Below are 22,634 nucleotides of genomic sequence, written 5' to 3'. Positions count from 1 at the left end.
TGAATGAACTGTAGAAACCAAAATGAAGGCTTATTTTTCTCCTATTCTAGAAGAAAATTACCATGTCTTCTTCCAGACTGGGGCTCCGTTTGGCTGTCTGTTTATTAAACATTTCAGAAGCCAGAAGAAAATACATTGTTGAGAATGTAGCGAAAGCGGCTCTTCTGGAAAAAAATGGTAGGAACAACAGGCAATTGAAGTGAATATGTAGTGTTTTGATAATACAGTAATTTTTGTACTCTGCTAACAATGTCTATAGAACGCTCTTCTTCTTTCTTCCTGAATTTCCCCCCTTGTTCTTGGGCTGTTACAGCTTCTGCAGGACTCCAGGATACTGAGATAGACGACTTACTCAGATGTGCACATATGCTCTTCTCCAAACGCCTGCATACAGTCCCCAGCATATTTCTTCACATTGGTGAGAGTGTCTGAAATGCACATTATTCAGGATATTGGCAGGCTCCTGAGGAGGATATATTTACATAAAGGTTTAATGTTTCCCTTATGGGCCATTTATGTGATCATTAATAGAATGAGCATAATCGTATATTATGCTTTTTATTCAGCAGGTTAAATAAAAAATAAACTTACCAAATACCAAGTCCTCTTCAAAAGCACTCCTGCCATCAAAGCCCATGCTGTCATTGCAGCATTAATATTTCTACTCCATTTTCTACGCATAAAGACTCTTAGGCAGTTGCATTTAAGTGATGTGTGTATGATTACTCTGCGATTCAATTCAGAAGACTGAAACTCAAGCCTCCTTACTCCCTGGGCCAGTATTTACTATAAGACATACTACTCTTTCTTTTTTTTTAACCCTTGTTAAAATGTTCATGTGATGACATACAGTTCTAGACATTTGTTTTTACTTTCACACATACACAGGACATAGTGTATTTACAGACTTACAATCACTTAACTTTGTTATTTGAAATCAACAGCTTTTCAGCAACAGGTGAACGCTAGGGTCACAGCCCTAAAGCATTTGAGACAGTTGATTTTAATTTCTGATTGTCATTTTTTATTTGGTTATTGCTTTTCATGAGAGAGAAGTGTTTTCCCCCAGCCCGTTGCTAACGCTGAGCACATTTAAGTTACTGTCTTGCAACTTTGAGGGAGCTGGAAATGTCTGTGAAAATTCCTGATAATTTCTAATAAGAAAGCTCCTCTGGAGTCAGTGTGCAGCTGTGCTTTTGCATTCTCTTTGCAGTAAGAGCCAGCTTGGGCCCCTCATTGTCAGATAGTACATCTAGTGGGATTGGGTGAATGTGCAGAGACATATTCCATGATTCAGTGACTGGGCAGAGACATTTGTGGAAGCCACACACTGATGGACGCCTGGGTCTCAACTCACAGTTTTTATCAGCTTATTAGTGACAGCAGCTCAAACGGAATTATAGCTATTACACTACATTACAAATACCAAACAATTTACTTCTGCTGAGGTTCATACTGACAGCTCCTCCTGCCAACAGTAATTTTTTTTCTATATGCATGCTTAAGAAATTTCAGGAGAGAGTGTTTCATTCTTTCAGCATTTGATTCAATTGAATCATATGAAACTGAGAATAAAAGCTTTTCAGAAGAAGATTTAGAAAGAAAAAATCAAATCAAATCATTTCTTCTAAAAGCTTAAGTATGTTGAAAAAAATACATAAAAAGAGGTTGTATGATCGTGTTGCTACCCATCTTTCATAGTTTTAAAAATGCAGGGAAGGTAGCACTAGTTAAGAAAATGACCTGCTGTTTTACAGATACTTTAAAGGCATTTATTTTTAAGTGAGTGGAATAAAACTATATCACCTATATTTTTTCCAATTAAGCAATGTGAAAACATTTAAATGACCTAAAAGGTCTTATGGAAAGAAAGCTGAATTATAAATTTTAGACCTATACTAGGGCAGGTCTCTGTAGATGCTCATTTGGCTATGAGTGAGTGACATAAGTTTATCTTTTCATGTTATTAAAATTAATAGTGCGGGGCTGCTGTAAGCTCTGTAGTTGCTGCGGGTAACTTATTTTTCCTCTCTTCTGAAAAGATTAATTGTTAAACTGCCAGGGGACAGGGCGACAAAGGTATAATGGCATAGTGAAAGCTTTAATTACCGTCTGAAAACTTTTGTCCTTCACTCTGAATTTGCTTTTGTAGGCATACGAGGAACTTTTAAGGAGCCTGAACCAGGCTTGTAAACTTCAAAAATAACTAGAGGGTTATGTGTGGTTGCCATACAAGGGTATGGCAGCTTTCTCCTTCAGGTTACACATTCAAGTGAGTCACAAGCTGCTGAAGGCTGGAAGTCATTAACATCTGAAGGCTGTTGGTGTCCTTTGAAAAGGAGATGGTGGAGTCAGAACAGTTTCTAATAGGCAGGTGCCTGTATCCCAGAAACCTCTGCTCCAGGCACTAATTGGCCTATCCTAGTTTTTCCAGATGTTAGATTTTGATTTCTGGGTTTGGAAGGAAAAATTGACAAGGCCTAGAAGATGAGATTGATAAGGAACAGAATTTAGAGTGATATGATTTGACGATTGAAAGAAGAGCTACTGTCTTAGACTGAGTTAAGAGAACTTTGGCAAGTTCAGAAGCAAGTGCCAGAAAAGTTCTCTCGTAGACACCAAAGCCTCGTATCTGAGCTGAGCCATCTGCTTGTATAGGAAGCACTGTAAGAAGTGGATGTTACTGTCTACAAATTTCATGATTAGTCAGTGTCACTTCAGAGGTCACCCCCTAGAATTTTTCTCTTAAACACTTTCTATTTAATTATATCAGAAGAAATAAAGTATTAAGATTTCATCACAGAAGAAAATTCTTGCATTTATGTGTTGCTTTCTTTATAGGACAGAAACATCCTGAGGTATCAGTGCTCAACGTATTTTCTGATCAAGGGTACAACAGATCCGTCATTACAATAGCAGCTTCTGTTGCTGAGTTAGGTAAGATTTCAGTTTCTATTTTTTTACATATGTCTTTTGGTGAAGGGTCAGCTTCAGGTACACCTGAATGCCCTTTAATCACTGATTGCCTGTGTTAATCTGGATACTCCCCTCCATTACATAGGGAGTCTACCTCAAAACTGCATTTCATCATTTTTGTGAACATGTACCGCTCAAACATTTCCCATTTCCTCTTCATTAAAATGAACCTTGGGGGGTCCAATATTTAATAACATTCTTTCCTTGAAGATGATCACATATCCTTTGTGGTTAAGAAAAATATCTTCATGTTTTAACCTGTGAAGTAATAGTGTTGAAGTCAGCCTTGATTTCACTGATAAGTTGACATGGAATGAAACATGCTAAGCAGTTGTGTTTTAGGTTGGGAGCCTGACATCTTGAGTTGGTCCACTGGGTGAAATGAAATGGGTTTCAAGTCTTCTGTTGTAAGGTTTAGTGGGACAACTTGAATTTGAAGGTTCATAATTGTTTAAACAAAAACCTGTATTATTTTAGTATTGCTTGGTAAAGGGTTTAAAATATTTTCTTTTTTAAAAAAAATTAATTAATTAATTAATTTTTGGTTGCGTTGGGTCCTGGTTGCTGTGCGTGCGTTTTCTCTAGTTGCTGCGAGCGGGGGCTACTCTTTGTTGTGGTGTGTGGGCTTCTCATTGTGGTGGCTTCTCTTGTTGGGGAGCACCGGCTCTAGGTGTGCGGGCTTCAGTAGTTGTGGCTCGTGGGCTCTAGAGCACAGGCTCAGTAGCTGTGGCTCACGGGCTTAGTTGCTCCACGGCATGTAGGATCTTCCCGGACCAGGCCTCAAACCTGTGTCCGCTGCATTGGCAGGCGGATTCTTTACCACTGCGCCACCAGGGAAGTCCTAAAATATTTTCAAATAAACTTGACTTCAACTTAGCAGATTTTTCAAAAGGTATATTTGTTTGGAAAACAAAGAGCTGATAGATAGTTCCCAGCAGATGTAGGACCGATTACCTTCCTTATTGTTTAGCTCTCTTGCCAAATGGTCATACTGCACTGCAAATAAAAACTCATGGTAATAACATAACACTCTGATGTGTCTATAATATGTATTTAGATAGAATAATTTAATGAAAAATCTAATTATAAGAGCAGAACTAAAATACGCTTTTAAAAATTTATGTTTGTGTGTATATTTTATTATAAATTCATAAAATATTCTGAAAATAACAAGGAATTTTATCAGATTAATCTGATAAAATTGAAAAAATTTAAAGTAACCAATTGTAAAAAAAATACAATACAAAGTTTCTTAAGACTGATAAACTTTGTATACTTCCTCCACTTTGGGGAGTAAGGAGTTAGAAGAAATGTGAAACTTTGTTACACTTGGGAGGTGGGGAGAGGGGAAATGTTGGGTCTTTCATTTTTCTTTATTTTGGATGGATAAACAATCTTCTCTACATATTACAGAAAAACAACTGGTGGGACAGTAATAAATATAGCTACTTCTTTAGATGAGATTGAAAGTTTAATGATTTTTTTTTTTTTTTAAGGCAATTCCGTTCTGGCTGCCTGCCTGGAGGCCTTCCAGTCAATTGATATGGAGGTTCAAGAGGGGATCCATCCTTGCCTGGGAGCAGTGGACCTGATTCCCATTTACCCTCTCTCTGGTGTTGGAGTGGAAGAGTGTGGAGCTGTGGCCAGAAGTAAGAGAAAGTTTGGGGTAGTGTGTTATTCCTTAATGGAAACCATTTTTACAAGTCAGAACAGGTTGTGACAATATAATCACTCCTCAGTTCCCTGGGAAAAGTCAACCTTGAAGAATTGTATCAACAGTAAGCTTCCATGGGTTGCAGTGGCACACTGTGTCGCTGTGACTCATCCTTCCACTTTCTACCCCATGACGCTGTGGAACACTAAATGCTGTAGGATGCAGCAAATCAACCATTGTGACCCTTACAAATTCACGATAGACCATGAGGAGACAGCAGTAGTCTCTAATGAGTTCTTTAGACTCTTCAGGGCAGGACGATGGTGTGTTTCACCCATCTGTGTCCTATTTTCTTGAGCAGGAGTAATGATGAGGTTGAAAACCCACTTAAATGTTAACTCCTACCCCTTTTTCCTCTGATTTTTTTTTCTTTTTTCCTTGTGCACAACGCTCTTTAAGGTTTTCTTTAGAACTGAACTGTCACATGCTTGATTTCAGCCCCATGGGCAAGTTTAATTTGGAAAATTTGAGCTATGTCACTTGAGGTGTTTTTGAATTAAGCAAATTGGGAGAAAAGAAAGACCTTTTGCCTGGACTGTCTAGCTAGTTAATTATGAGATGCAGAGACTTTAACCTTTGGGGAAAAGTCCACCTTAGGATGATTGCAAACTTCTCTGTATGACCTCAGAAATCCTCTGTGGTGGTGCCTCACTTTTAGGTAATAGGGAAATGTCTAACATTTGGGATGTAGATTTGGACTCTAGCTGAGCTCCATCAAGCGCTAGAAATATGAAATGAGACTTGTTTCCAAAGGTGTATCTCATTCCATGTGTTGCATTTTAACATGACCTGACAACCGATGGATTATTTCCCAGAGAAATCATGGCCCAAAATTTGCTTTACTTTTCATCTAAGAAAGAGTTAAAATTCAGCATGGGGGAAAATGCATTTCACACAAAAATGAAGAGTTCAGAATTGTCCAGACCAGAATAATGATTTTAATGTCTTCAAAAAAATTATGTTCAATTACATTAAATCTCAAATTAGCTAGTACATGAAGTTCTTCATTACATCAGGACTAGTCCACCCCAGATGTTTGGCCAGAGTAGGAGACAGTTGACAACAGGAGGGTCTGGACACAGTATTTCTCCCTTCCTTTGCCCTTTTGCTTCATTGGCAGCTACTGTACCTCATGATTTAAAGATGGACATTTCTAATTAAATGAGAGCTCAGCTGCATTCTTGAACTAATTTATAACATTCGATTTGAAATGTAATAGCTTCAATCTTCATCTGATTAAAACCAGTCATATACTGTACATGGTTACTATTTTGATGCTCCAACATGCAGTTTTTATTTTTACATTCTCCTTTCTACACAGCTGTTTGTCTAATATCATCCAATTTTTTTTGGTTTGTGTTTTTTTTGTTTTTTTGGTAACAGCATGCTCAGGCATTCGTATGAGGCAGAAGTATTCGTGTTCTAGGATCTCACTGTTTTCAGAACAGTGACAGGATGTTTTTCACTAGAGTAACCCCTTGTCAGGGAAACCATGTTAAAATAATAATTTAACTTTCTTTGGGAGGAAGGGCAATGGAGAACATTCCAATGACATAGAAGATAGTTGATATTGACATGTGTAATTCATGTATGTTTTATATGCAAAAATTCTGGATAATATATATTTTAGAGCTTTTTTAAAAAAAATTTATTTATTTATTTTTGGCTGTGTTGGGTCTTCGTTTCTGTGTGAGGGCTTTCTCTAGTTGTGGCGAGCGGGGGCCACTCCTCATCGCGGTGCGCGGGCTTCTCACTGTCGCAGCCTCTCTTGTTGCGGAGCGCAAGCTCCAGACGCGCAGGCTCAGTAGTTGTGGCTCACGGGCCCAGTTGATCTGCGTCATGTGGGATCTTCCCAGACCAGGGCTAGAACCTGTGTCCCCTGCATTGGCAGGCAGATTCTTAACCACTGCGCCACCAGGGAAACTCTATTTTAGAGCTTTTTGATAGCAGCTGGAAGCTTGCTTATTCCTTAAGGAAGGGATTCTTAAAGTGAGGTCCAAAGTTCATGTTCAGGGGACTTATAAATAATGTCAAAATCACTTGTAAGTTTTTATGATGTGCATTTGTATATACATACATAGATACACACACTCATAATTTTGCATATAATTTTAGTTTAAGAACTTCTAGAATAAAGGGCACAGCAATGCAGAGTCCTAGAGGTGGAAGCAGCCTGGGCTTAAGGACCTGAAAGGACTGCAGTGTTGCTGGCTGAAACTTAGAGATGGGGTGGGGTGGGAAGGTTAAGAAATGAAGCTCCAGAGGTAATCAGAGGCAAGGTCATGAAGTCTTATATGCCAGGTTAAGGAGTTCACACTTTATCCTAAACGCAGTGGAAACTGTTGGAAGAGTTTTAAGAAAGAAAGTCTATGATTGGCTTTGAACATTAGAAAGATAACTTTGTGTGTATGATAGAGAATGGACAATGAGCAGGTAGATCAGTCTGGAAAGGTGATGGTGGCCTAAGATAATAGAGAATGGAGAGAATGGGGAGACTCCATAGGAGGTTGGGATATGAGCAGTGGTATGAAAGTGTCTTCACTTACAGATGCTGCCATGTAAAAAAAGGTGACACATAGATCTAGTCTATATTTATTTAAAGCTTATAATTTAAGAAAATGTTTTGGACTTTGGTTTTCATTTTCTATAAAACCACATTTGATCTATTAGGCTCCATTTCATTTTTATCTGTATTATGTCTCTAAAATTTTTCTCCTCCTCCCTTTTTCCCTTCTCCATTCCATCCTTCTCTCTCTCCCTTCTTTCCTCCTTCCGTTCCTCTCTTTGCTTCTTTTTGTTGTTATCAGAATGATACATGAACATGGTTAAAAGTCAAATCTACAGGGTTTGTTCCCCAAACTCTAGACCTACATAACTTCCCTTTCCTCCTCACTCTGTACACACTTCAGTTTCCTTCTCCCCTGAGCCAAGTACTTTCAACTCTTTTATTATTTAGGATTCAAATCCAGATATCTGAATATCATATCTGTATTGGTACTTCTTGTTTTTTTAAGTTTTAGGCATTATCTGTCGACTTCTCACTTCAGAAGATGAGAATTTAGCTTCCTTTCACCCACCTCTCACCCCCAGCACGTGCGCGCGCGCGCGCGCACACACACACACACACACACGTTTCCCACTTACTTCCGAATTCTCCTTCCTCACCATATAGTTATATCTTGGAACAGTATTTAGTGGTCACATTATTATAACTGTGTAAACATTATTTACAATGAAGTATTTACAACGTTATTATTTTACCCTTTCTGTACAACCTTTTCTTTTTGCTGCAATTGATCATTATCTTTTTGATTGTTTGCTTACTTTTTTATATACTTACCACTGGTTTAACCCCACACTCTGTCACTAATGACATCTCTCCATGCATTCAGATAGAACACACCATGTATTGACTGTTCTATAAATTTCATCTTCTTAAAAGAAAACAAAAACTATCTTTTAGGGGAATTCCCTGGTGGTCCAGTGGTTAGGACTCTGCGATCTCACTGCTGAGGGCCTGGGTTCGATCCCTAATTGGGGAACTAAGATCCCACAAGCCGCACAGTGTGGCCAAAAAAACCCCCAACTTTCTTCTAGAACTCTCTGATCTGGTTCAGTTAGGACGATTTACTCTCAATTTGTTGAGGATGACTGTCATCATGGCATCTCTCATTACTTTTATCCTGGGTGTTCCCTTCATCTTTCTCTATTTTGGATCCCCTGGTTCCTGAATCCCATATCTTCTCTTTTTTTCCCCCTTCTTTTATGTCCTTGTTTTGGTGGAACATATCCTCTACTAGCTTTCCAAAAAACAGTGGGGTGGGGGCAGGGAGAGTACATTTTTGAGAACTTACATGTCTGAAAATGCCATTATTCTACCTTCACACTTAATTTTTAGTTTAGCTAGGTATAGAATAATAGGTTACAAATAATTTTCCTTTATTTTGATGATGTTGTATCAATTCTCATTTCCATGTTGCTATTGAGACTTTTGAAGCATTATGATTCCTGATCTTTGTATGTGACCTGTCACTTCTCACTGGAAGCTTGTAAGATCTTCACTTTGTTCCTAGTGTTCTGGAATTTCTGTGATGTGCCTTTGTATACGTCTGTTTTCATTCATTATGCTGGATAACTGGTAGACCCTTTGAATTCTTGAAACTTGTTCCCCAGTGCTGGAAGTTCTCTTGAGTTATTCCATTGATATATTTTTTTAACATCTTTATTGGAGTATAATTGCTTTAAAATGGTGTGTTAGTTTCTGCTTTATAACAAAGTGAAGCAGCTATACATATACATATATCCCCATTTCTCCTCCCTCTTGCATCTCCCTCCCACCCTCCCTATCCCACCCCTCTAGGTGGTCACAAAGCACCAAGCTGATCTCCCTGAGCTATGCGGCTGCTTCCAACTAGCTATCTATTTTACATTTGGTAGTGTATATATAAGTCCATGCCACTTTCTCACTTTGTCCCAGCTTACCCTTCCCCCTCCTTGTGTCCTCAAGTCCATTCTCTACATCTGCCTCTTTATTCCTGTCCTGCTCCTAGGTTCTTCAGAACCATTTTTTTTTTTTTTAGATTCCATATATATGTGTTAGCATACGGTATTTATTTTTCTCTTTCTGACTTACTTCACTCTGCATGACAGTCTCTAGGTCCATCCACTTCACTACAAATAACTCAATTTTGTTTCTTTTTATGGCTGAGTAATATTCCATTGTATATATGTGCCACATCTTCTTTATCCATTCATCTGATGATGGACACTTAGGTTGCTTCCATGTCCTGGCTGTTGTAAATAGAGCTGCAATGAACATTGTGGTACATGGCTCTTTTTGAATTATGGTTTTCTCAGGGTATATGCCCAGTAGTGGGATTGCTGGGTCGTATGGTAGTCCTGTTTTTAGTTTTTTGAGGAACCTCCATACTGTTCTCCATAGTGGCTCTATCAGTTTACATTCCCACCAACAGTGCAAGAGGGTTCCCTTTTCTCCACACCCTCTCCAGCATTTGTTGTTTGTAGATTTTCTGATGATGCCCATTCTAACTGGTGTGAGGTGATACCTCATTGTAATTTTGGTTTGCATTTCTCTAATGATTAGTGATGTTGAGCATCCTTTCATGTGTTTGTTGTCAATCTGTATATCTTCCTTGGAGAAATGTCTATTTAGGTCTTCTGCCCATTTTTGGATTGGGTTGTTTGTTTTTAGGATATTGAGCTGCATGAGCTGCTCATAAATTTTGGAGATGAATCCTTTGTCAGTTGCTTCATTTGCAAAAATTTTCTCCCATTCTGAGGGTTGTCTTTTCATCTTGTTTATGGTTTCTTTTGCTGTGCAAAAGCTTTGAAGTTTCATTAGGTCCCATTTGTTTATTTTTGTTTCCATTTCTCTAGGAGGTGGGTCCAAAAGGATCTTGCTGTGATTTATGTCAGAGAGTGTTCTGCCTACATTTTCCTCTAAGAATTTGATAGTGTCTGGCCTTACATTTAGGTCTTTAATCCATTTTGAGTTTCTATTTGTGTATGGTGTTAGGGAGTGTTCTAATTTCATTCTTTTACATGTAGGTGTCCAGTTTTCCTGGCACAACTTATTGAACAGGCTGTCTTTTCTCCACTGTATATTCTTGCCTCCTTTATCAAAAATAAGGTGATCATATGTGCGTGGGTTTATCTCTGGGCTTTCTATCCTGTTCCATTGATGTATATTTCTGTTTTTGTGCCAGTACCATCCTGTTTTGATTACTGTAGCTTTGCAGTATAGTATGAAGTCTGGGAACCCGATTCCTCCAGCTCTGTTTTTCTTTCTCAAGATTGCTTTGGCTATTCGCGGTCTTTTGTGTTTCCATACAAACTGTGAAATTTTTGTTCTAGTTCTGTGAAAAATGCCATTGGTAGTTTGGTAGGGATTGCATTGAATCTGTAGATTGCTTTGGGTAGTTTAGTCATTTTCACAATGTTGATTCTTCCAATCCAAAAACATGGTATAACTCTTCATCTGTTTACATCATCTTTAATTTCTTTCATCAGTGTCTTATAGTTTTCTGCATACAGGTCTTTTGTCTCCTTAGGTAGGTTTATCCTAGGTATTTTATTCTTTTTGTTGCAGTGGTAAATGGGAGTGTTTCCTTAATTTCTCTTTCAGATTTTTCATCATTAGTGTATAGGAATGCAAGAGATTTCTGCACATTAATTTTGTATCCTGCTACTTTACAAAATTCATTGTTTAGCTCTAGTAGTTTTCTGGTAGCATCTTTAGGATTCTCTGTGTAGTATCATGTCATCTGCAAACAGTGACAGTTTTACTTCTTTTCCAATTTGGATTCCTTTTCTTTCTTTTACTTCTCTGATTGCCATGGCTAAAACTTCCAAAACTATGTTGAATAATAGTGGTGAGAGTGGACAGCGTTGTCTTGCTCCTCATCTTAGAGGAAATGGTTTCAGTTTTTCACCATTGAGAATGATGTTGGCTGTGGGATTTGTCATATATGGCCTTTATTATGTTGAGGTAAGTTCCCTCTATGCCTACTTTCTGGAGGGTTTTTATCATAAGTTGGTGTTGAATTTTGTCAAAAGTTTTTTCTGCATCTGTTGATATGAACATATCATTTTTCTCCTTCAATTTGTTAATATGGTGTATCACATTGATTGATTTGCATATATTGAAGAATCCTTGCATTCCTGGGATAAACCCCACTTGATCGTGGTGTATGATCCTTTTAATGTGCCATTGGATTCTGTTTGCTAGTATTTTGTTGAGGATTTTTGCATCTATGTTCATCAGTGATATTGGCCTGTAGTTTTCTTTCTTTGCAATATCTGTTCTGGTTTTGGTATCAGGGTGATGGTGGCCTCGTAGGATGAGTTTGGGAGTGCTCCTCCCTCTGCTATATTTTGGAAGAGTTTGAGAAGGATAGGTGCTAGCTCTTCTCTAAATGTTTGATAGAATTCGCCTGTGAAGCCATCTGGTCCTGGACTTTTGTTTGTTGGAAGATTTTTAATTACAGTCTCAATTTCAGTGCTTGTGATTGGTCTGTTTATATTTTCTATTTCTTCCTGGTTCAGTCTCAGAAGGTTTCTAAGAATTTGTCCATTTCTTCCAGGTTATCCATTTTATTGACATATAGTTGCTTGTAGTAATCTCTCATGATCCTTTGTATTTCTGCAGTGTCAGTTGTTACTTCTCTTTTTTCATTTCTAATTTTATTGATTTGAGTCTTCTTCCTTTTTCTTGATGAGTCTGGCTAATGGTTTATCAGTCTTGTATATCTTCTCAAAGAACCAGCTTTTAATTTTACTGATCTTTGCTGTTGTTTCCTTCATTTCTTTTTCATTTATTTCTGATCTGATCTTTATAATTTCTTTCCTTCTGCTAACTTTGGGGTTTTTTTGTTCTTCTTTCTCTAATTGCTTTAGGTGCAAAGTTAGGTTGCCATTGATATTTCTTCCATTTTCTCAATTCTTTCTGGAAGCTCCATATTTGGATATTGGAAGTCTTGTATTGGTTCTCTACACTTACTTTCTCTTTTTTAAAATCACTTTATATTTTGATAATAATTTCTTACAAATTTCCTCTACTTTATATCCCAAGCCTTCAATAAGTTTTTCATTTCCTCTATATTAGTTTCCAAGTGCTTTCACTCTCTGAATGTTCATTTTATTTTTTTATTCTAAATAATGTCCTGGTCATGTCTCATGAATACAGTGTCAGTGAATAATTTTTGACAGTTTCTTCTTTCTGCATGATGTCTGTTCCCCAACATGCCCCACCCCCCGCATCCACACCACCAAGGTTGCTTTCTCCTGTTTGTTTTAAAGGCTTTCCTCAGATGTCAGGTCATCATTGGTTGGCTGCTTACTCTAAGAGTGGACACTAAAGGACTGAATGGATAATTTGAGTATTTAGGTGGGGTTTGTCAACTGTAGGCCGATCTGGCTGCGTAGTTTCTATAGGGAGCGTCCATTTCAGTATCTTTGGGGTCTTTCCTCTTGGGCTGTTCAAGTTTCTTAGAGAAGGATTCTCCAGTCTTCAGCCTGGAGTATACACACAGCTGTCCATGATTTAGGAGTTGAGTTGCAGAAGAGGGCTAGAAGAGTCACCGCATTTAGTGTGTAAATGTTCCCTTAATTCCCCTCTTTTCATGAATCCCCTACCCTCAGCTGTATCCCGCAGCCCAGACACCTTGTGTTTTTACCTCTTGTGTCTTCTGCCAGTTGCCTGTCTGTGTGGAGGGGTTGGGATCTAACCACTGCTTAACAGACTTTCCACCATTTTCCCTGTTTTGAGCTATGCCTTTACCTTCTCTCCCAGAGTGAGGTCACCAGTTCTGACCATTTCCAGGTACCAGTGCTCTAAGTCAGGCTGCTTCTCTGCTGTCTGGGGTCTGCTGAATCTCCTGCTCTTCTCATATCTGCTCTCCAAGTTCCAGCGCCATTGCTTCTTCTTCCATTTCTATTTGTTTGAGTGAATCAATGCTTTAAAAAATAGACCTCTTTACCATCTGTTTCCTGGGATATTTGGAAGAAGTGAAAGTAAACATAGGAATCTACGCTCCCATCTCTACTTGGAAGTCCCTACTTCTCTAATTCCTCTTGGTGATTTTGATTATCTTAGATCCTTCAAGAGCAGGGAATTCACCTAATTTGGAACCAAAGGTAAATTTACAGTAATATTATTCTTTTTTCTGACTTCTAACTCAATATTGAAGGTATTTAGTCTCAATTTCTGGGCTTCAATAAATTTGGTATAGACAATTTCTCCAAAGGATTACTGTGGGCTATCGTGCTGCCTGTATGTTTTCCACATCTTCCTTACTCGATGGTTCACCTGCAGGAGCCAGCGTCTCTGAAACATGAGCTTGTTTCTCATGTACACACAAACCTTCCTGAGAAGGACAGAGTGAAGGTGGAGGGGAGGGGTCAGGGCAGAAGGTGCTCAGGCAAATCCCCCCAATGATTTGCCGGTGAAAACGGGCTTAACTAACATGTAGGTTCATAATATTCAGCTTTTTTTTTTTTTTTTTTTTTTGCGGTACGCGGGCCTCTCACTCTTGTGGCCTCTCCCGTTGCGGAGCATAGGCTCCAGACATGCAGGCTCAGCGGCCATGGCTCACAGACCCAGCCGCTCCGCGGCATGTGGGATCTTCCCGGACCGGGGCACGAACCCGTGTCCCCTGCGTTGGCAGACGGACTCTCAACCACTGCGCCACCAGGGAAGCCCCATAATATTCAGCTTTAAAAGTCTGGACCATAGCTATAAAATTTGTAAATCATAAGGAAACTTGCTTTTTGTTTTATGTCATTAATCAAATGAAATAAGGTTTATATAATGCTTTATAAATTGACATTATTTAGAATATTGGAAAGATAAAATGCTAGTTAAGTAAGTTACATAAGTAAAGATTTAGCTCTTACATGATTGAGTTTTTTTGGATTTATCTTAAAATAGATACAACATTAATGAATTTGATTAGAATTATCAGCCTTGTTAGATGATTTTTTGAGTATTTTCATGGCTTGGAGGACATGTGCCATGACAGATTCACACAACATCAACACTTGTGTGATAGTCTTAAGACCCTTCGATTACCTTATTACAGATTGTCAAAACATGGGCTGATCTGGCAAATCAGGAACAACTTTTCACTTCAAGAATTTTCTACTCTGATTCTCCAGTTGCTATGGAGATTGTCTCATAAAACAGCCTTGAATTTTGTTGAGATTAGTCAGTTTAGATGTTGGGTTCTGATATAGTTCTCTCCACCATTAGTACTACCTTCATTGCCATAGCATAAAAGCAATGGTTGATTTTACAAGCATATGTTAACATAGTTTAGGACATAGCATTTACTTTGACAATTATAGGATACTGCCACCATATAAAAAGCTGAAAAAAAAAAGGGATTGCGCATTGGGAAAGTACATAAAATATCAAAATTGATTTCCAGCAACTTGAGTACATTCTAACTATGAAGGAGAGTTACCAGGTGTTCATAAATGCATATTGCTACAAGCTTAATAAATGCAACAGGATTATATCAACCACTGTAAAACAGAGCTACTAATGAGAAAGGAAAAGACCAAATGAGAGAACTAGGATAAACTAACCTATTCTTCCATGACCAGCAATTACTGATGCACACATCCATACTTGAAAAAGCTGCTCTCTTTCTCTCACTTTGGCTCTGCAGCAACCTGAAGTCCAAGTAAATTAATACCCCACAGGCACCCCTTGGCCAGTGGGAGACCTGAGCTGGTAGACAGACAATTCTAAGGCCCATTCCAGCAAGACTAAGCCCCAGTTGCTCGTAGCGATGACTAGCTTGATAACACACCCTCGTGTTGGCTTTCCCTTCTTCCCTGTTTTACTCTTGGTATATACTGAATAGACTTTATTGAACATTTTGACAGGAATAAATGTACCATAAGAATCTTCTAATTGGGATGAGTAGGTGGAGTGCATGAAACCTTTGCTGTCTGACTGTACACTTCTTGTAATTCTTCCCCAGTCTATAGGTCTATAGTTTAAAACTGGGAGACTGCCCCCACCACCACTTCACCTAGGGAAGGGGTCTCCTAGAATACTCAGGATCAAGCTGTGGGTCACTGTGGGAGATGTTAAAAGTTTAGGGGTTCTAAGTTTTCTGATTTTCAGTATATATATATATATAGCGCCCAGAGATTAAATTTATGTTATTGCTGACGGTGTTTTAGAGAATTGGGACCTAATAGGGGATTTATAGCATATGATGGATATGATGCTAACTTTTTCAGCCCAGACTCCTAACCTTGGCTACGCTTTTCCTGAATTCCTTTTCCTTTCCGTCTCTCCTTCCTAGCATATACAGTGACTTCCAGTGTCAAGACCACTAGGATCAGAAAATTCTAAGGAAATAATATAGTCATGCTAGTGGCTTTGATGGACCTATAAGATCATGTGCATCATCCCAAGTCTCTGCACACCCTCATGCGCCCACCACCTGGTCTCCAGTGGGCAAGTAAGGGTGTGCTTCTCAGGAGACCCAGAGCATGTGATAATAGTAATAACGACAATACATGGTTATCATGATGTGCTATTATAATGATTATAGCATTATTTTTAATTAGGTTCTCATTTATTGTGTGACTCAAAATTGCATATATTAAATAACTCACTCTCCAATTTTAATTAACCAAGAAATACATAGTAGGATAATATCTCAAGATGATAATTGTTGTGCCTCTCTTTTCCCCATAGCTTATGCGTGACTGTTTCCTGGACAGTCTTGAGTTATTTGCTACCTTGAGGGGTATAGAATTGTTATAGTGAGAATGAAGAAGTAACAGTGTTCATGTTTGAATTTTTGACAACCAAAAGGAGAGGGCTTGGAAAAGCAGGTTACAAAGTTTATTCCATCACAATAGAATAAAGAAAGAAGGAAGGCCACCTCACTCCCTGCTCCCAGGAAGATGAGGACTCAGGGTGGGATTTGGGAGGAGAGCATTACAAATAGTACACTTCTTCCTTTCCCAAATCTTGAACCAATTCGACAGTAGAGAAAGGCAGATGAGAAGTGGAAATACTAACTTTACTACTGTTAAAACTAAAATGACAGCTAGGCTTCCCCACCTGGAGAATTAGACAGACTCATGCAGCCAGTAACAGGCAGCACTAGACAGCACAGGCCCGACCCTGGCAAGCTAATGGCAAGGAGGGGGTGGAGCGGAATGTATGTTTCCTGCTGACAGCTAGCGCCTAAGAAGGAAGAGGGGAGAGGGGAGTAGGCCTATGCAAACCCAGCTTCTCTCCCAAACTCCCCATCAGGGAATGGATGTTGGAAGGAAGCAAGGCCGATGTTTTAATTTTCTAAGGCTGCAGTAACAGAAGTGCCACAGACTGGGTGGTTTAAACAACAGAAATTTATTGTCTCACAGTTCTGGAGGCTAGAAGTCCGAGATCAGGGTGTCGGCAGGGTTGGTTTTTTCTGAGTCCTGTGAGGGAAGGATCTGTTCCATTTTGGCTTGTGGACGGCCCTCTTTATGTTCACATAGCATTCTCCATGTATATTGTCTGTGTCCAAATTTCCCCTTTTTATGAGGACACTAGTCATATTGGATTAGGGCCCCACTCCATTCCAGTATATGACCTCATGTTAACTAATTATATCTGCAATGACCCTATTCCCAAATAAGGTCACATTCTCACGTCCTGGCGGCTATAAATTCAGCAGATGAATTTTTTCAGGGGGCACAGTTTAACTCATAACAGCCAGCAAGACCAGCAGGACTCTCTCCATGTGGAAGTAAACATCAGTAGTGGGCAGGAAGCATTTTCCTTCAAAAGGAGATTTAATGTGGTGGGCATGGGTACGTGGAAATGAGCATCCCCTGAGAGGTGGTAAAAAGGAGAGGGATTGTGGGCAGGGGGGTGGGAGGATTTGATCTGTTTTGGGGGCATGGGGATCAGAGCACTTGACCTGTTTTGGGGGCAAGCGGCAAGAATTAGGGCTAGGCTTGAGACTACTAAGAGGTGGTTGAGTGGTGTCAGTGGCCAGTGGCCAGGAAGATGGAGGATGTAGGGGAGCCAAACACATACAAGGAGACCAGGCTACCTCATGTGAACTATTTGTTTGGCATTTGGAGAGCTGTAGTTGGATGGAAGAGCCACCTTAACTCTTCCTTGCTGTGGGGAGTGGGCTTTATACTGAAGGCTGTTTACACATTGCTGATACATTGGCCAGCAGAAGGATTCCTGACCATCCCCAAAGCTTAGTCATGTCCCATCTGAACTACTCTTTGGGGCAGTCCCAGCTTCTTAATATCCCGCCTGAAAGGGAATGAGAAGTCCTTACAAAGAGGGTGTACTATATGGAAGCGACAGGCCAATTCCAATGCCCCCCACCCTTTACACATGTGTATGTATGTGTGTGTGTGTGTGTATATATATATATATATACATATATATATATGCACATGCCCATAGTTGTTTGTTTGTTTGTTTGTTTGTTTGCGGTATGAGGGCCTCTCACTGTTGTGGCCTCTCCCGTCGCGGAGCAAGGCTCCGGACGCGCAGGCTCAGTGGACATGGCTCATGGGCCCAGCTCCGCGGCATGTGGGATCTTCCCGGACCAGGGCACGAACCCGCGTCCCCTGCATCGGCAGGCGGACTCTCAACCACTGCGCCACCAGGGAAGCCCTGCCCATAAGTTTTTGATCAGTGTGATCTAAACAGTTACATCACATTGAATGGCTAGACAGGGAAGCCAGATGGTAAGTGGACAGAACAAGAATTTTGCAGCTGAATAAACCTGAGTTCAAACCCCAGGTCTCCTACTTATTTGCTAGCTGACTTTAGGACAGTTGTTTAGTCTCTTTTAGTCTTTTTGGTTTTGTATCTATACAATGGGGAATAATATCATTCTGTCAGGATGGTTATAGAAAATAATGCCCACATGTAAAGCCCCTGGTCCCCTACCTCCCACCAGTAAAGAGCTGTCACTATTTTTAGTGATTCTCTGTGGCCTTATGGAGAGGGTTGCTGAGCAGTGGGGACCCAGGCTATCCCCCTCCCCATAAAGAGAGTGGATGTCTCTTCTCTGTTTTATGTTATCAAGATCCCAAATAAAGTCACCTTTTGAGGAAAGGGATTGCGCGACAAGATGTTTGAAAACCACTTGGGCAGGAGATCTCTGAAGTGCTTTCAGCTCTAAAATTCTAAGTCCTAGAGCAGACAGCTTCTTGCATATCAGTTCTTCATTTGCAAAATGGTATTCAGCACATATTTCAGAGAACTGTTATGAAGATAAATGGAGAGGTATTTGTGAACATCCAAACAGTGTTGGAGTGCCTGTTATGTTTCCGTTTACCATAGTAAATGCTATGGTGACTATAGGAGAAGTATAATAGAGTTCCTTCCCCCAAGAAAGCTGGACCATGAAATCTGTACCTGAAACAGTTGAGAGCACCATAGGACAGAATAAAATAAGTGACTGGATACAGTGTAAGTTACATATGTGAGGTCACTCAAGAAAGTGTAATTCTTTAAACAAACAGTATTGTGTCCTCACAGAGTGGTAATTATATCAGCATATTCCCTGCAAAGGAATAACAAGCTCTTTGTATACACATCTCCATGAAAGTATACGTTATATACAAAGAAATAGTAAGATTCTTGGATTCTTGGATATAAAGACATAAGTGTGGGGCAGTTCCCTGGTGGCCTGATGGTTGGGATTCTGGGCTTTCACTGCCGTGGCCCGGGTTCAGTCCCTGGTCGGGGAACTGAGATCCCACAAGCCATGCAGTGCAGCCAAAAAAAAAAATAGAAAGAAAGGAAGGGAGGGAGGGAGGGAGAGAGGAAGGAAGGAAGGAAGACATATGTGTAAAATATGTCCCAGACTACTAATATACCATATTTTTATGGATACCTATATCTCCATGAAATTGTGTGGTTTACTAAGGGTTTGGGGGCACATAATTCTTATGTTTTTGATAAGGATAGAGGATAGGTCCAATTTTTTCATTCTATAGCTAGAAAACAGACGTAGAAATATTAAGAAACTTACTCATAGTTTTCCATCTAGACAGCAGCAGAACAAAGGATCCTCACAACTGTTTATTTGCCAGACCTTGCCTGGAACTTTTAATTCTCTTTTTCAGAATTTCAAACATTACAGGTAAGGTTAAAGTTCACCTCTGGCCATCAACTATATTCCTGGTTCCCTGAACCACCCCTTCTGAGTTATGGTTATCATATGCTCACACTCAATCCAGAATTTCCCCCATGCTTTTATTTATACCTATGTATGTACTCATAAATCCAATATAGTATTTCTTGTACGTGTTTGTAGTATAAATGCTATTGTACTATACTTTTTAAATTTTTTAATTTAATTTAATTTTTTTATTGAAGTATAGCTGATTTACAGTGTTGTGTTAGTTTCAGGTGTACAGCAAAGTGCTTCAGTTTTATATTTATATATATATATATATATATATATATATATATATATATATATATACACATTCTCTTTTCAGATTCTTATACTATAACTTTTATTCGGCAAGATAGCTTGGAAATTTATCCATGGTGTTACATGTAGCTCATTCCTTTTAACTGCTGTATAGTTATCATAGTATGCATATATTACATTTTTTCTATTCCCCTATTTATAGACACTTAGATTGTTTCTCATTTTTTCTAATACAAATAGTGTAGCAGTGAACACTCTTGAATATACTTTCTTGTATACAAATGTAAGGATTTCTCTAGAGCAAATAAAAAGGAATGGATCATTAGGTACAAACATTTCAAAATATTTTTACAGATTAATTTTTATATGAAAATTAATCAAATGCCTATCCTGACCTCATTTCCATTAATACATAACAAGTTTCTTCTTTGCATTTTATTTTTTACTGCCATGCCAATGGTAAATTGACAGCTCAGAAACACAGTAAAATTACTTTCTCTTAGCAAGTACTGTTCGTTTCGAATTATAGACGCTGTTATCAGCATTGCATTATTTGTAAGTTTATTTGTCCTTTAGAAATGAAACGTGATAGAGTAAACAGTAGCATCCAGTGATATGCAGTAGAGTTTTGTTTTACCCCCTAAATTGTTTTCTGCTCCCTCAAGAAAGAACAGGCAACAGAATGTGTCAGTAGAAATGCAATTTAGGAATTGCACTTGATCTTGTTTTTCAGTCTAATGTTTCTGTTCTTTCATCATAAAGATCAGCTGCATTTTATTTTTTTCCAGTGCCTTAGAATAACATCCAGTTCTAGTCAGCATGTTTAATGTACTTCTCAATGATGTTCTAGCACAATAAATTTTCGTATCTCGTGCATGTGTACATATGGTAAAAATTTCTTCAAGTTCTAGCCATGTGGGGGAGGAATATTGCGGTTACTTTGTTAATGCAGTGTGTGTGTTGGAGTGGTTAAGGCCCCGTGCTTTAACTCTCAGCGCTGGGCGTAATGAGATGGCTTTGATGGTGGCGTAAGAGTCTGGTAGGATGGTCACAGCTTCACACTTCAAAGCCGAGCATATGGGGTGAATACTGGGTAGCTTTGTGCTCTTTGGGGATGGTTGGGAGACAATTCTTAACAGCTCTGTTTAATGAAGACATTGGAAAAGAAACACTCCATCTTTAAAATAATTTTGAATTGCAAAGAGAAATTTCCACCACCTCCCTTCCATAGACTAAACTAAGAATAATTTTTCCTAGTCTGCACTTAATTAGAGGCAGTGCAGCATCACAACTACACTGTATTTTCAAATGTCTTCCTTTTCAGAGTACTGTAGCAAGATTAATCAGCCAGTTTTATTTTAGGTATGTGTATGAATTTAGGCAAAAACTTTTAGGGCTATCTGTGTTACCATCTGAGAGATTTTTATGGCTTCTGGTAGAGGATCTTATTTTTCCTTTTCATTAAAAAATACATAAATAAAAAAATCAACTAAACAAAAAACTTGGCTATATTAAGAGAGCTATACTAAAACTAGAGGATGCTTCTAAGATTTCAAGTCTAGCACCCAGTTTAATTTTTAGATTCTGTGCTTTTTTCCCTTTGCTTTTTGTTGAGTATGAGGTGATGGGGTTGAAAAATACCCTTTTTGATTGGTATGTATGTACTTATGAGAATGTGTCAGTAGACTTTTTTGAGTATCATTAGAGTTCTGGTTTAAAAAAAATAATAATAAGCTACACGGGCCAGGGGAAATAGAATTTATTCCTAGAGGAAAGGGAATGACAGGCTTGAGGCTTTTCCTAGCTGTGCATTTTGACTGCTATCAAAAGTGTAACAAAACCAAGCATATCAGTTATGTTCCTTGAGCTGCTGAAATGCAATTCTGTTTAACAGTTAAATCTCAACTCCATTTATACCAGTAGTCCTAAAATGCTTCTGAAAGAAACAAAAGCAGAAGGGGAAAGAATGATATCAAATACCTCTGTAGACATGAGGTGCGTGTTAGCGTAAGGCAGACAAATACATTTAATGAAGGAGATTCTTAAATACTGTCTTAAATATTGTACATTCTCAATATAATACTACATTTCGGCCATAGTTGGGTCTGTTACAGGCTCAGAAACAAACATTTGTGTTGAGGATATGAAGCTTGAACTTTCCTGTCTCATTGTGCTGATCCTCCTTTTGCAAAGAGGAATAAGCAAACTCATAGAAGTCTCTAAAGTTAAGGCTGAAAGTGATAGATATACATGTATAGAAATGACTAAAAATCATTTTCGAGTACATGTAATCAGCCAACCATAAAGGTTAAATTATATTAAAAAATATTGTCATTAAATTAGCCTTTTTAGAATATGACTTGTGAAAATGGAAAGATCAGAAGTGCTAATAATAGTGGTGGGGAAAACTTGTCAAGAATGGAAGAAAAACTGGAAAATATTTGTCCTTTAATAGCAATTTAGGAAGCTGCTTTACCTGTTTCAAGCCGGCATGATGACATCATACTCTGTCAGCACAAGGTGATTCACATATTTTTCCTGTCTGACATTACTTACTGTCTCAGGTAGACCACAGCTGCAGGTGACTCTGACAGCTGGGGGCTGGAGAAGAGCTCATAAAACATGATGCCGGTGATGGGAAATTGATTGCACGGTTTCTCACTAGGGGTACGTCGTACACCTGCTGGTCTTAAACCCTGTTCTCATTTTGTTAGCATAGTGACCCCTTACTCTCCTGTGTAGGTTTGGAATGGATGCTGCTATTTCAGGTTTGCAGCGTCCAGCATCTGCAAAGTGCTTAGGAACCAAATTCAATTCATTCACCTTAACAAATGTTGATAGTTTTAGGAGTTTGAAACCTAGGTGGAGAAACAAAAGTCCATGATTAACTATATAATACAAGTAGATTAGATTTGATATTCTATCCATAAAAGCTATAAAATACTACATGAACATGAGAGGGAGAAATGAATTTCAGTGGAGGGGGAGCACAA

The 22,634-nt window shown here is 38.8% G+C and overlaps 1 protein-coding gene across 4 annotated transcripts in view; it reads left to right on the top strand.

Moving 5' to 3' along the window:
* FTCDNL1 (formiminotransferase cyclodeaminase N-terminal like) overlaps window positions 1-22,634 on the top strand; it is a 202,792-nt gene that overhangs the window by 47,854 nt on the left and 132,304 nt on the right. For 3 of the 4 annotated variants that reach the window (XM_079924136.1, XM_079924135.1, XM_079924133.1), the window contains exons 2-4: window positions 51-177; window positions 2,842-2,937; window positions 4,473-4,625. In XM_079924136.1, coding sequence (XP_079780262.1) covers window positions 63-177; window positions 2,842-2,937; window positions 4,473-4,625 — 364 coding nt within the window. In that variant the 5' untranslated portion in view covers window positions 51-62. The remainder of the gene's footprint in view (window positions 1-50; window positions 178-2,841; window positions 2,938-4,472; window positions 4,626-22,634) is intronic. The other variant, XM_079924134.1, reaches the window with a different exon arrangement.

This window comes from Stenella coeruleoalba, assembly GCF_951394435.1.
Source record: "Stenella coeruleoalba genome assembly, chromosome: 6".
In the NCBI taxonomy this organism is placed as follows: domain Eukaryota; kingdom Metazoa; phylum Chordata; class Mammalia; order Artiodactyla; family Delphinidae; genus Stenella; species Stenella coeruleoalba.
The sequence above is the reverse complement of the archived record's forward strand: the minus strand, read 5'-3'. Positions and strand labels throughout refer to the sequence as shown.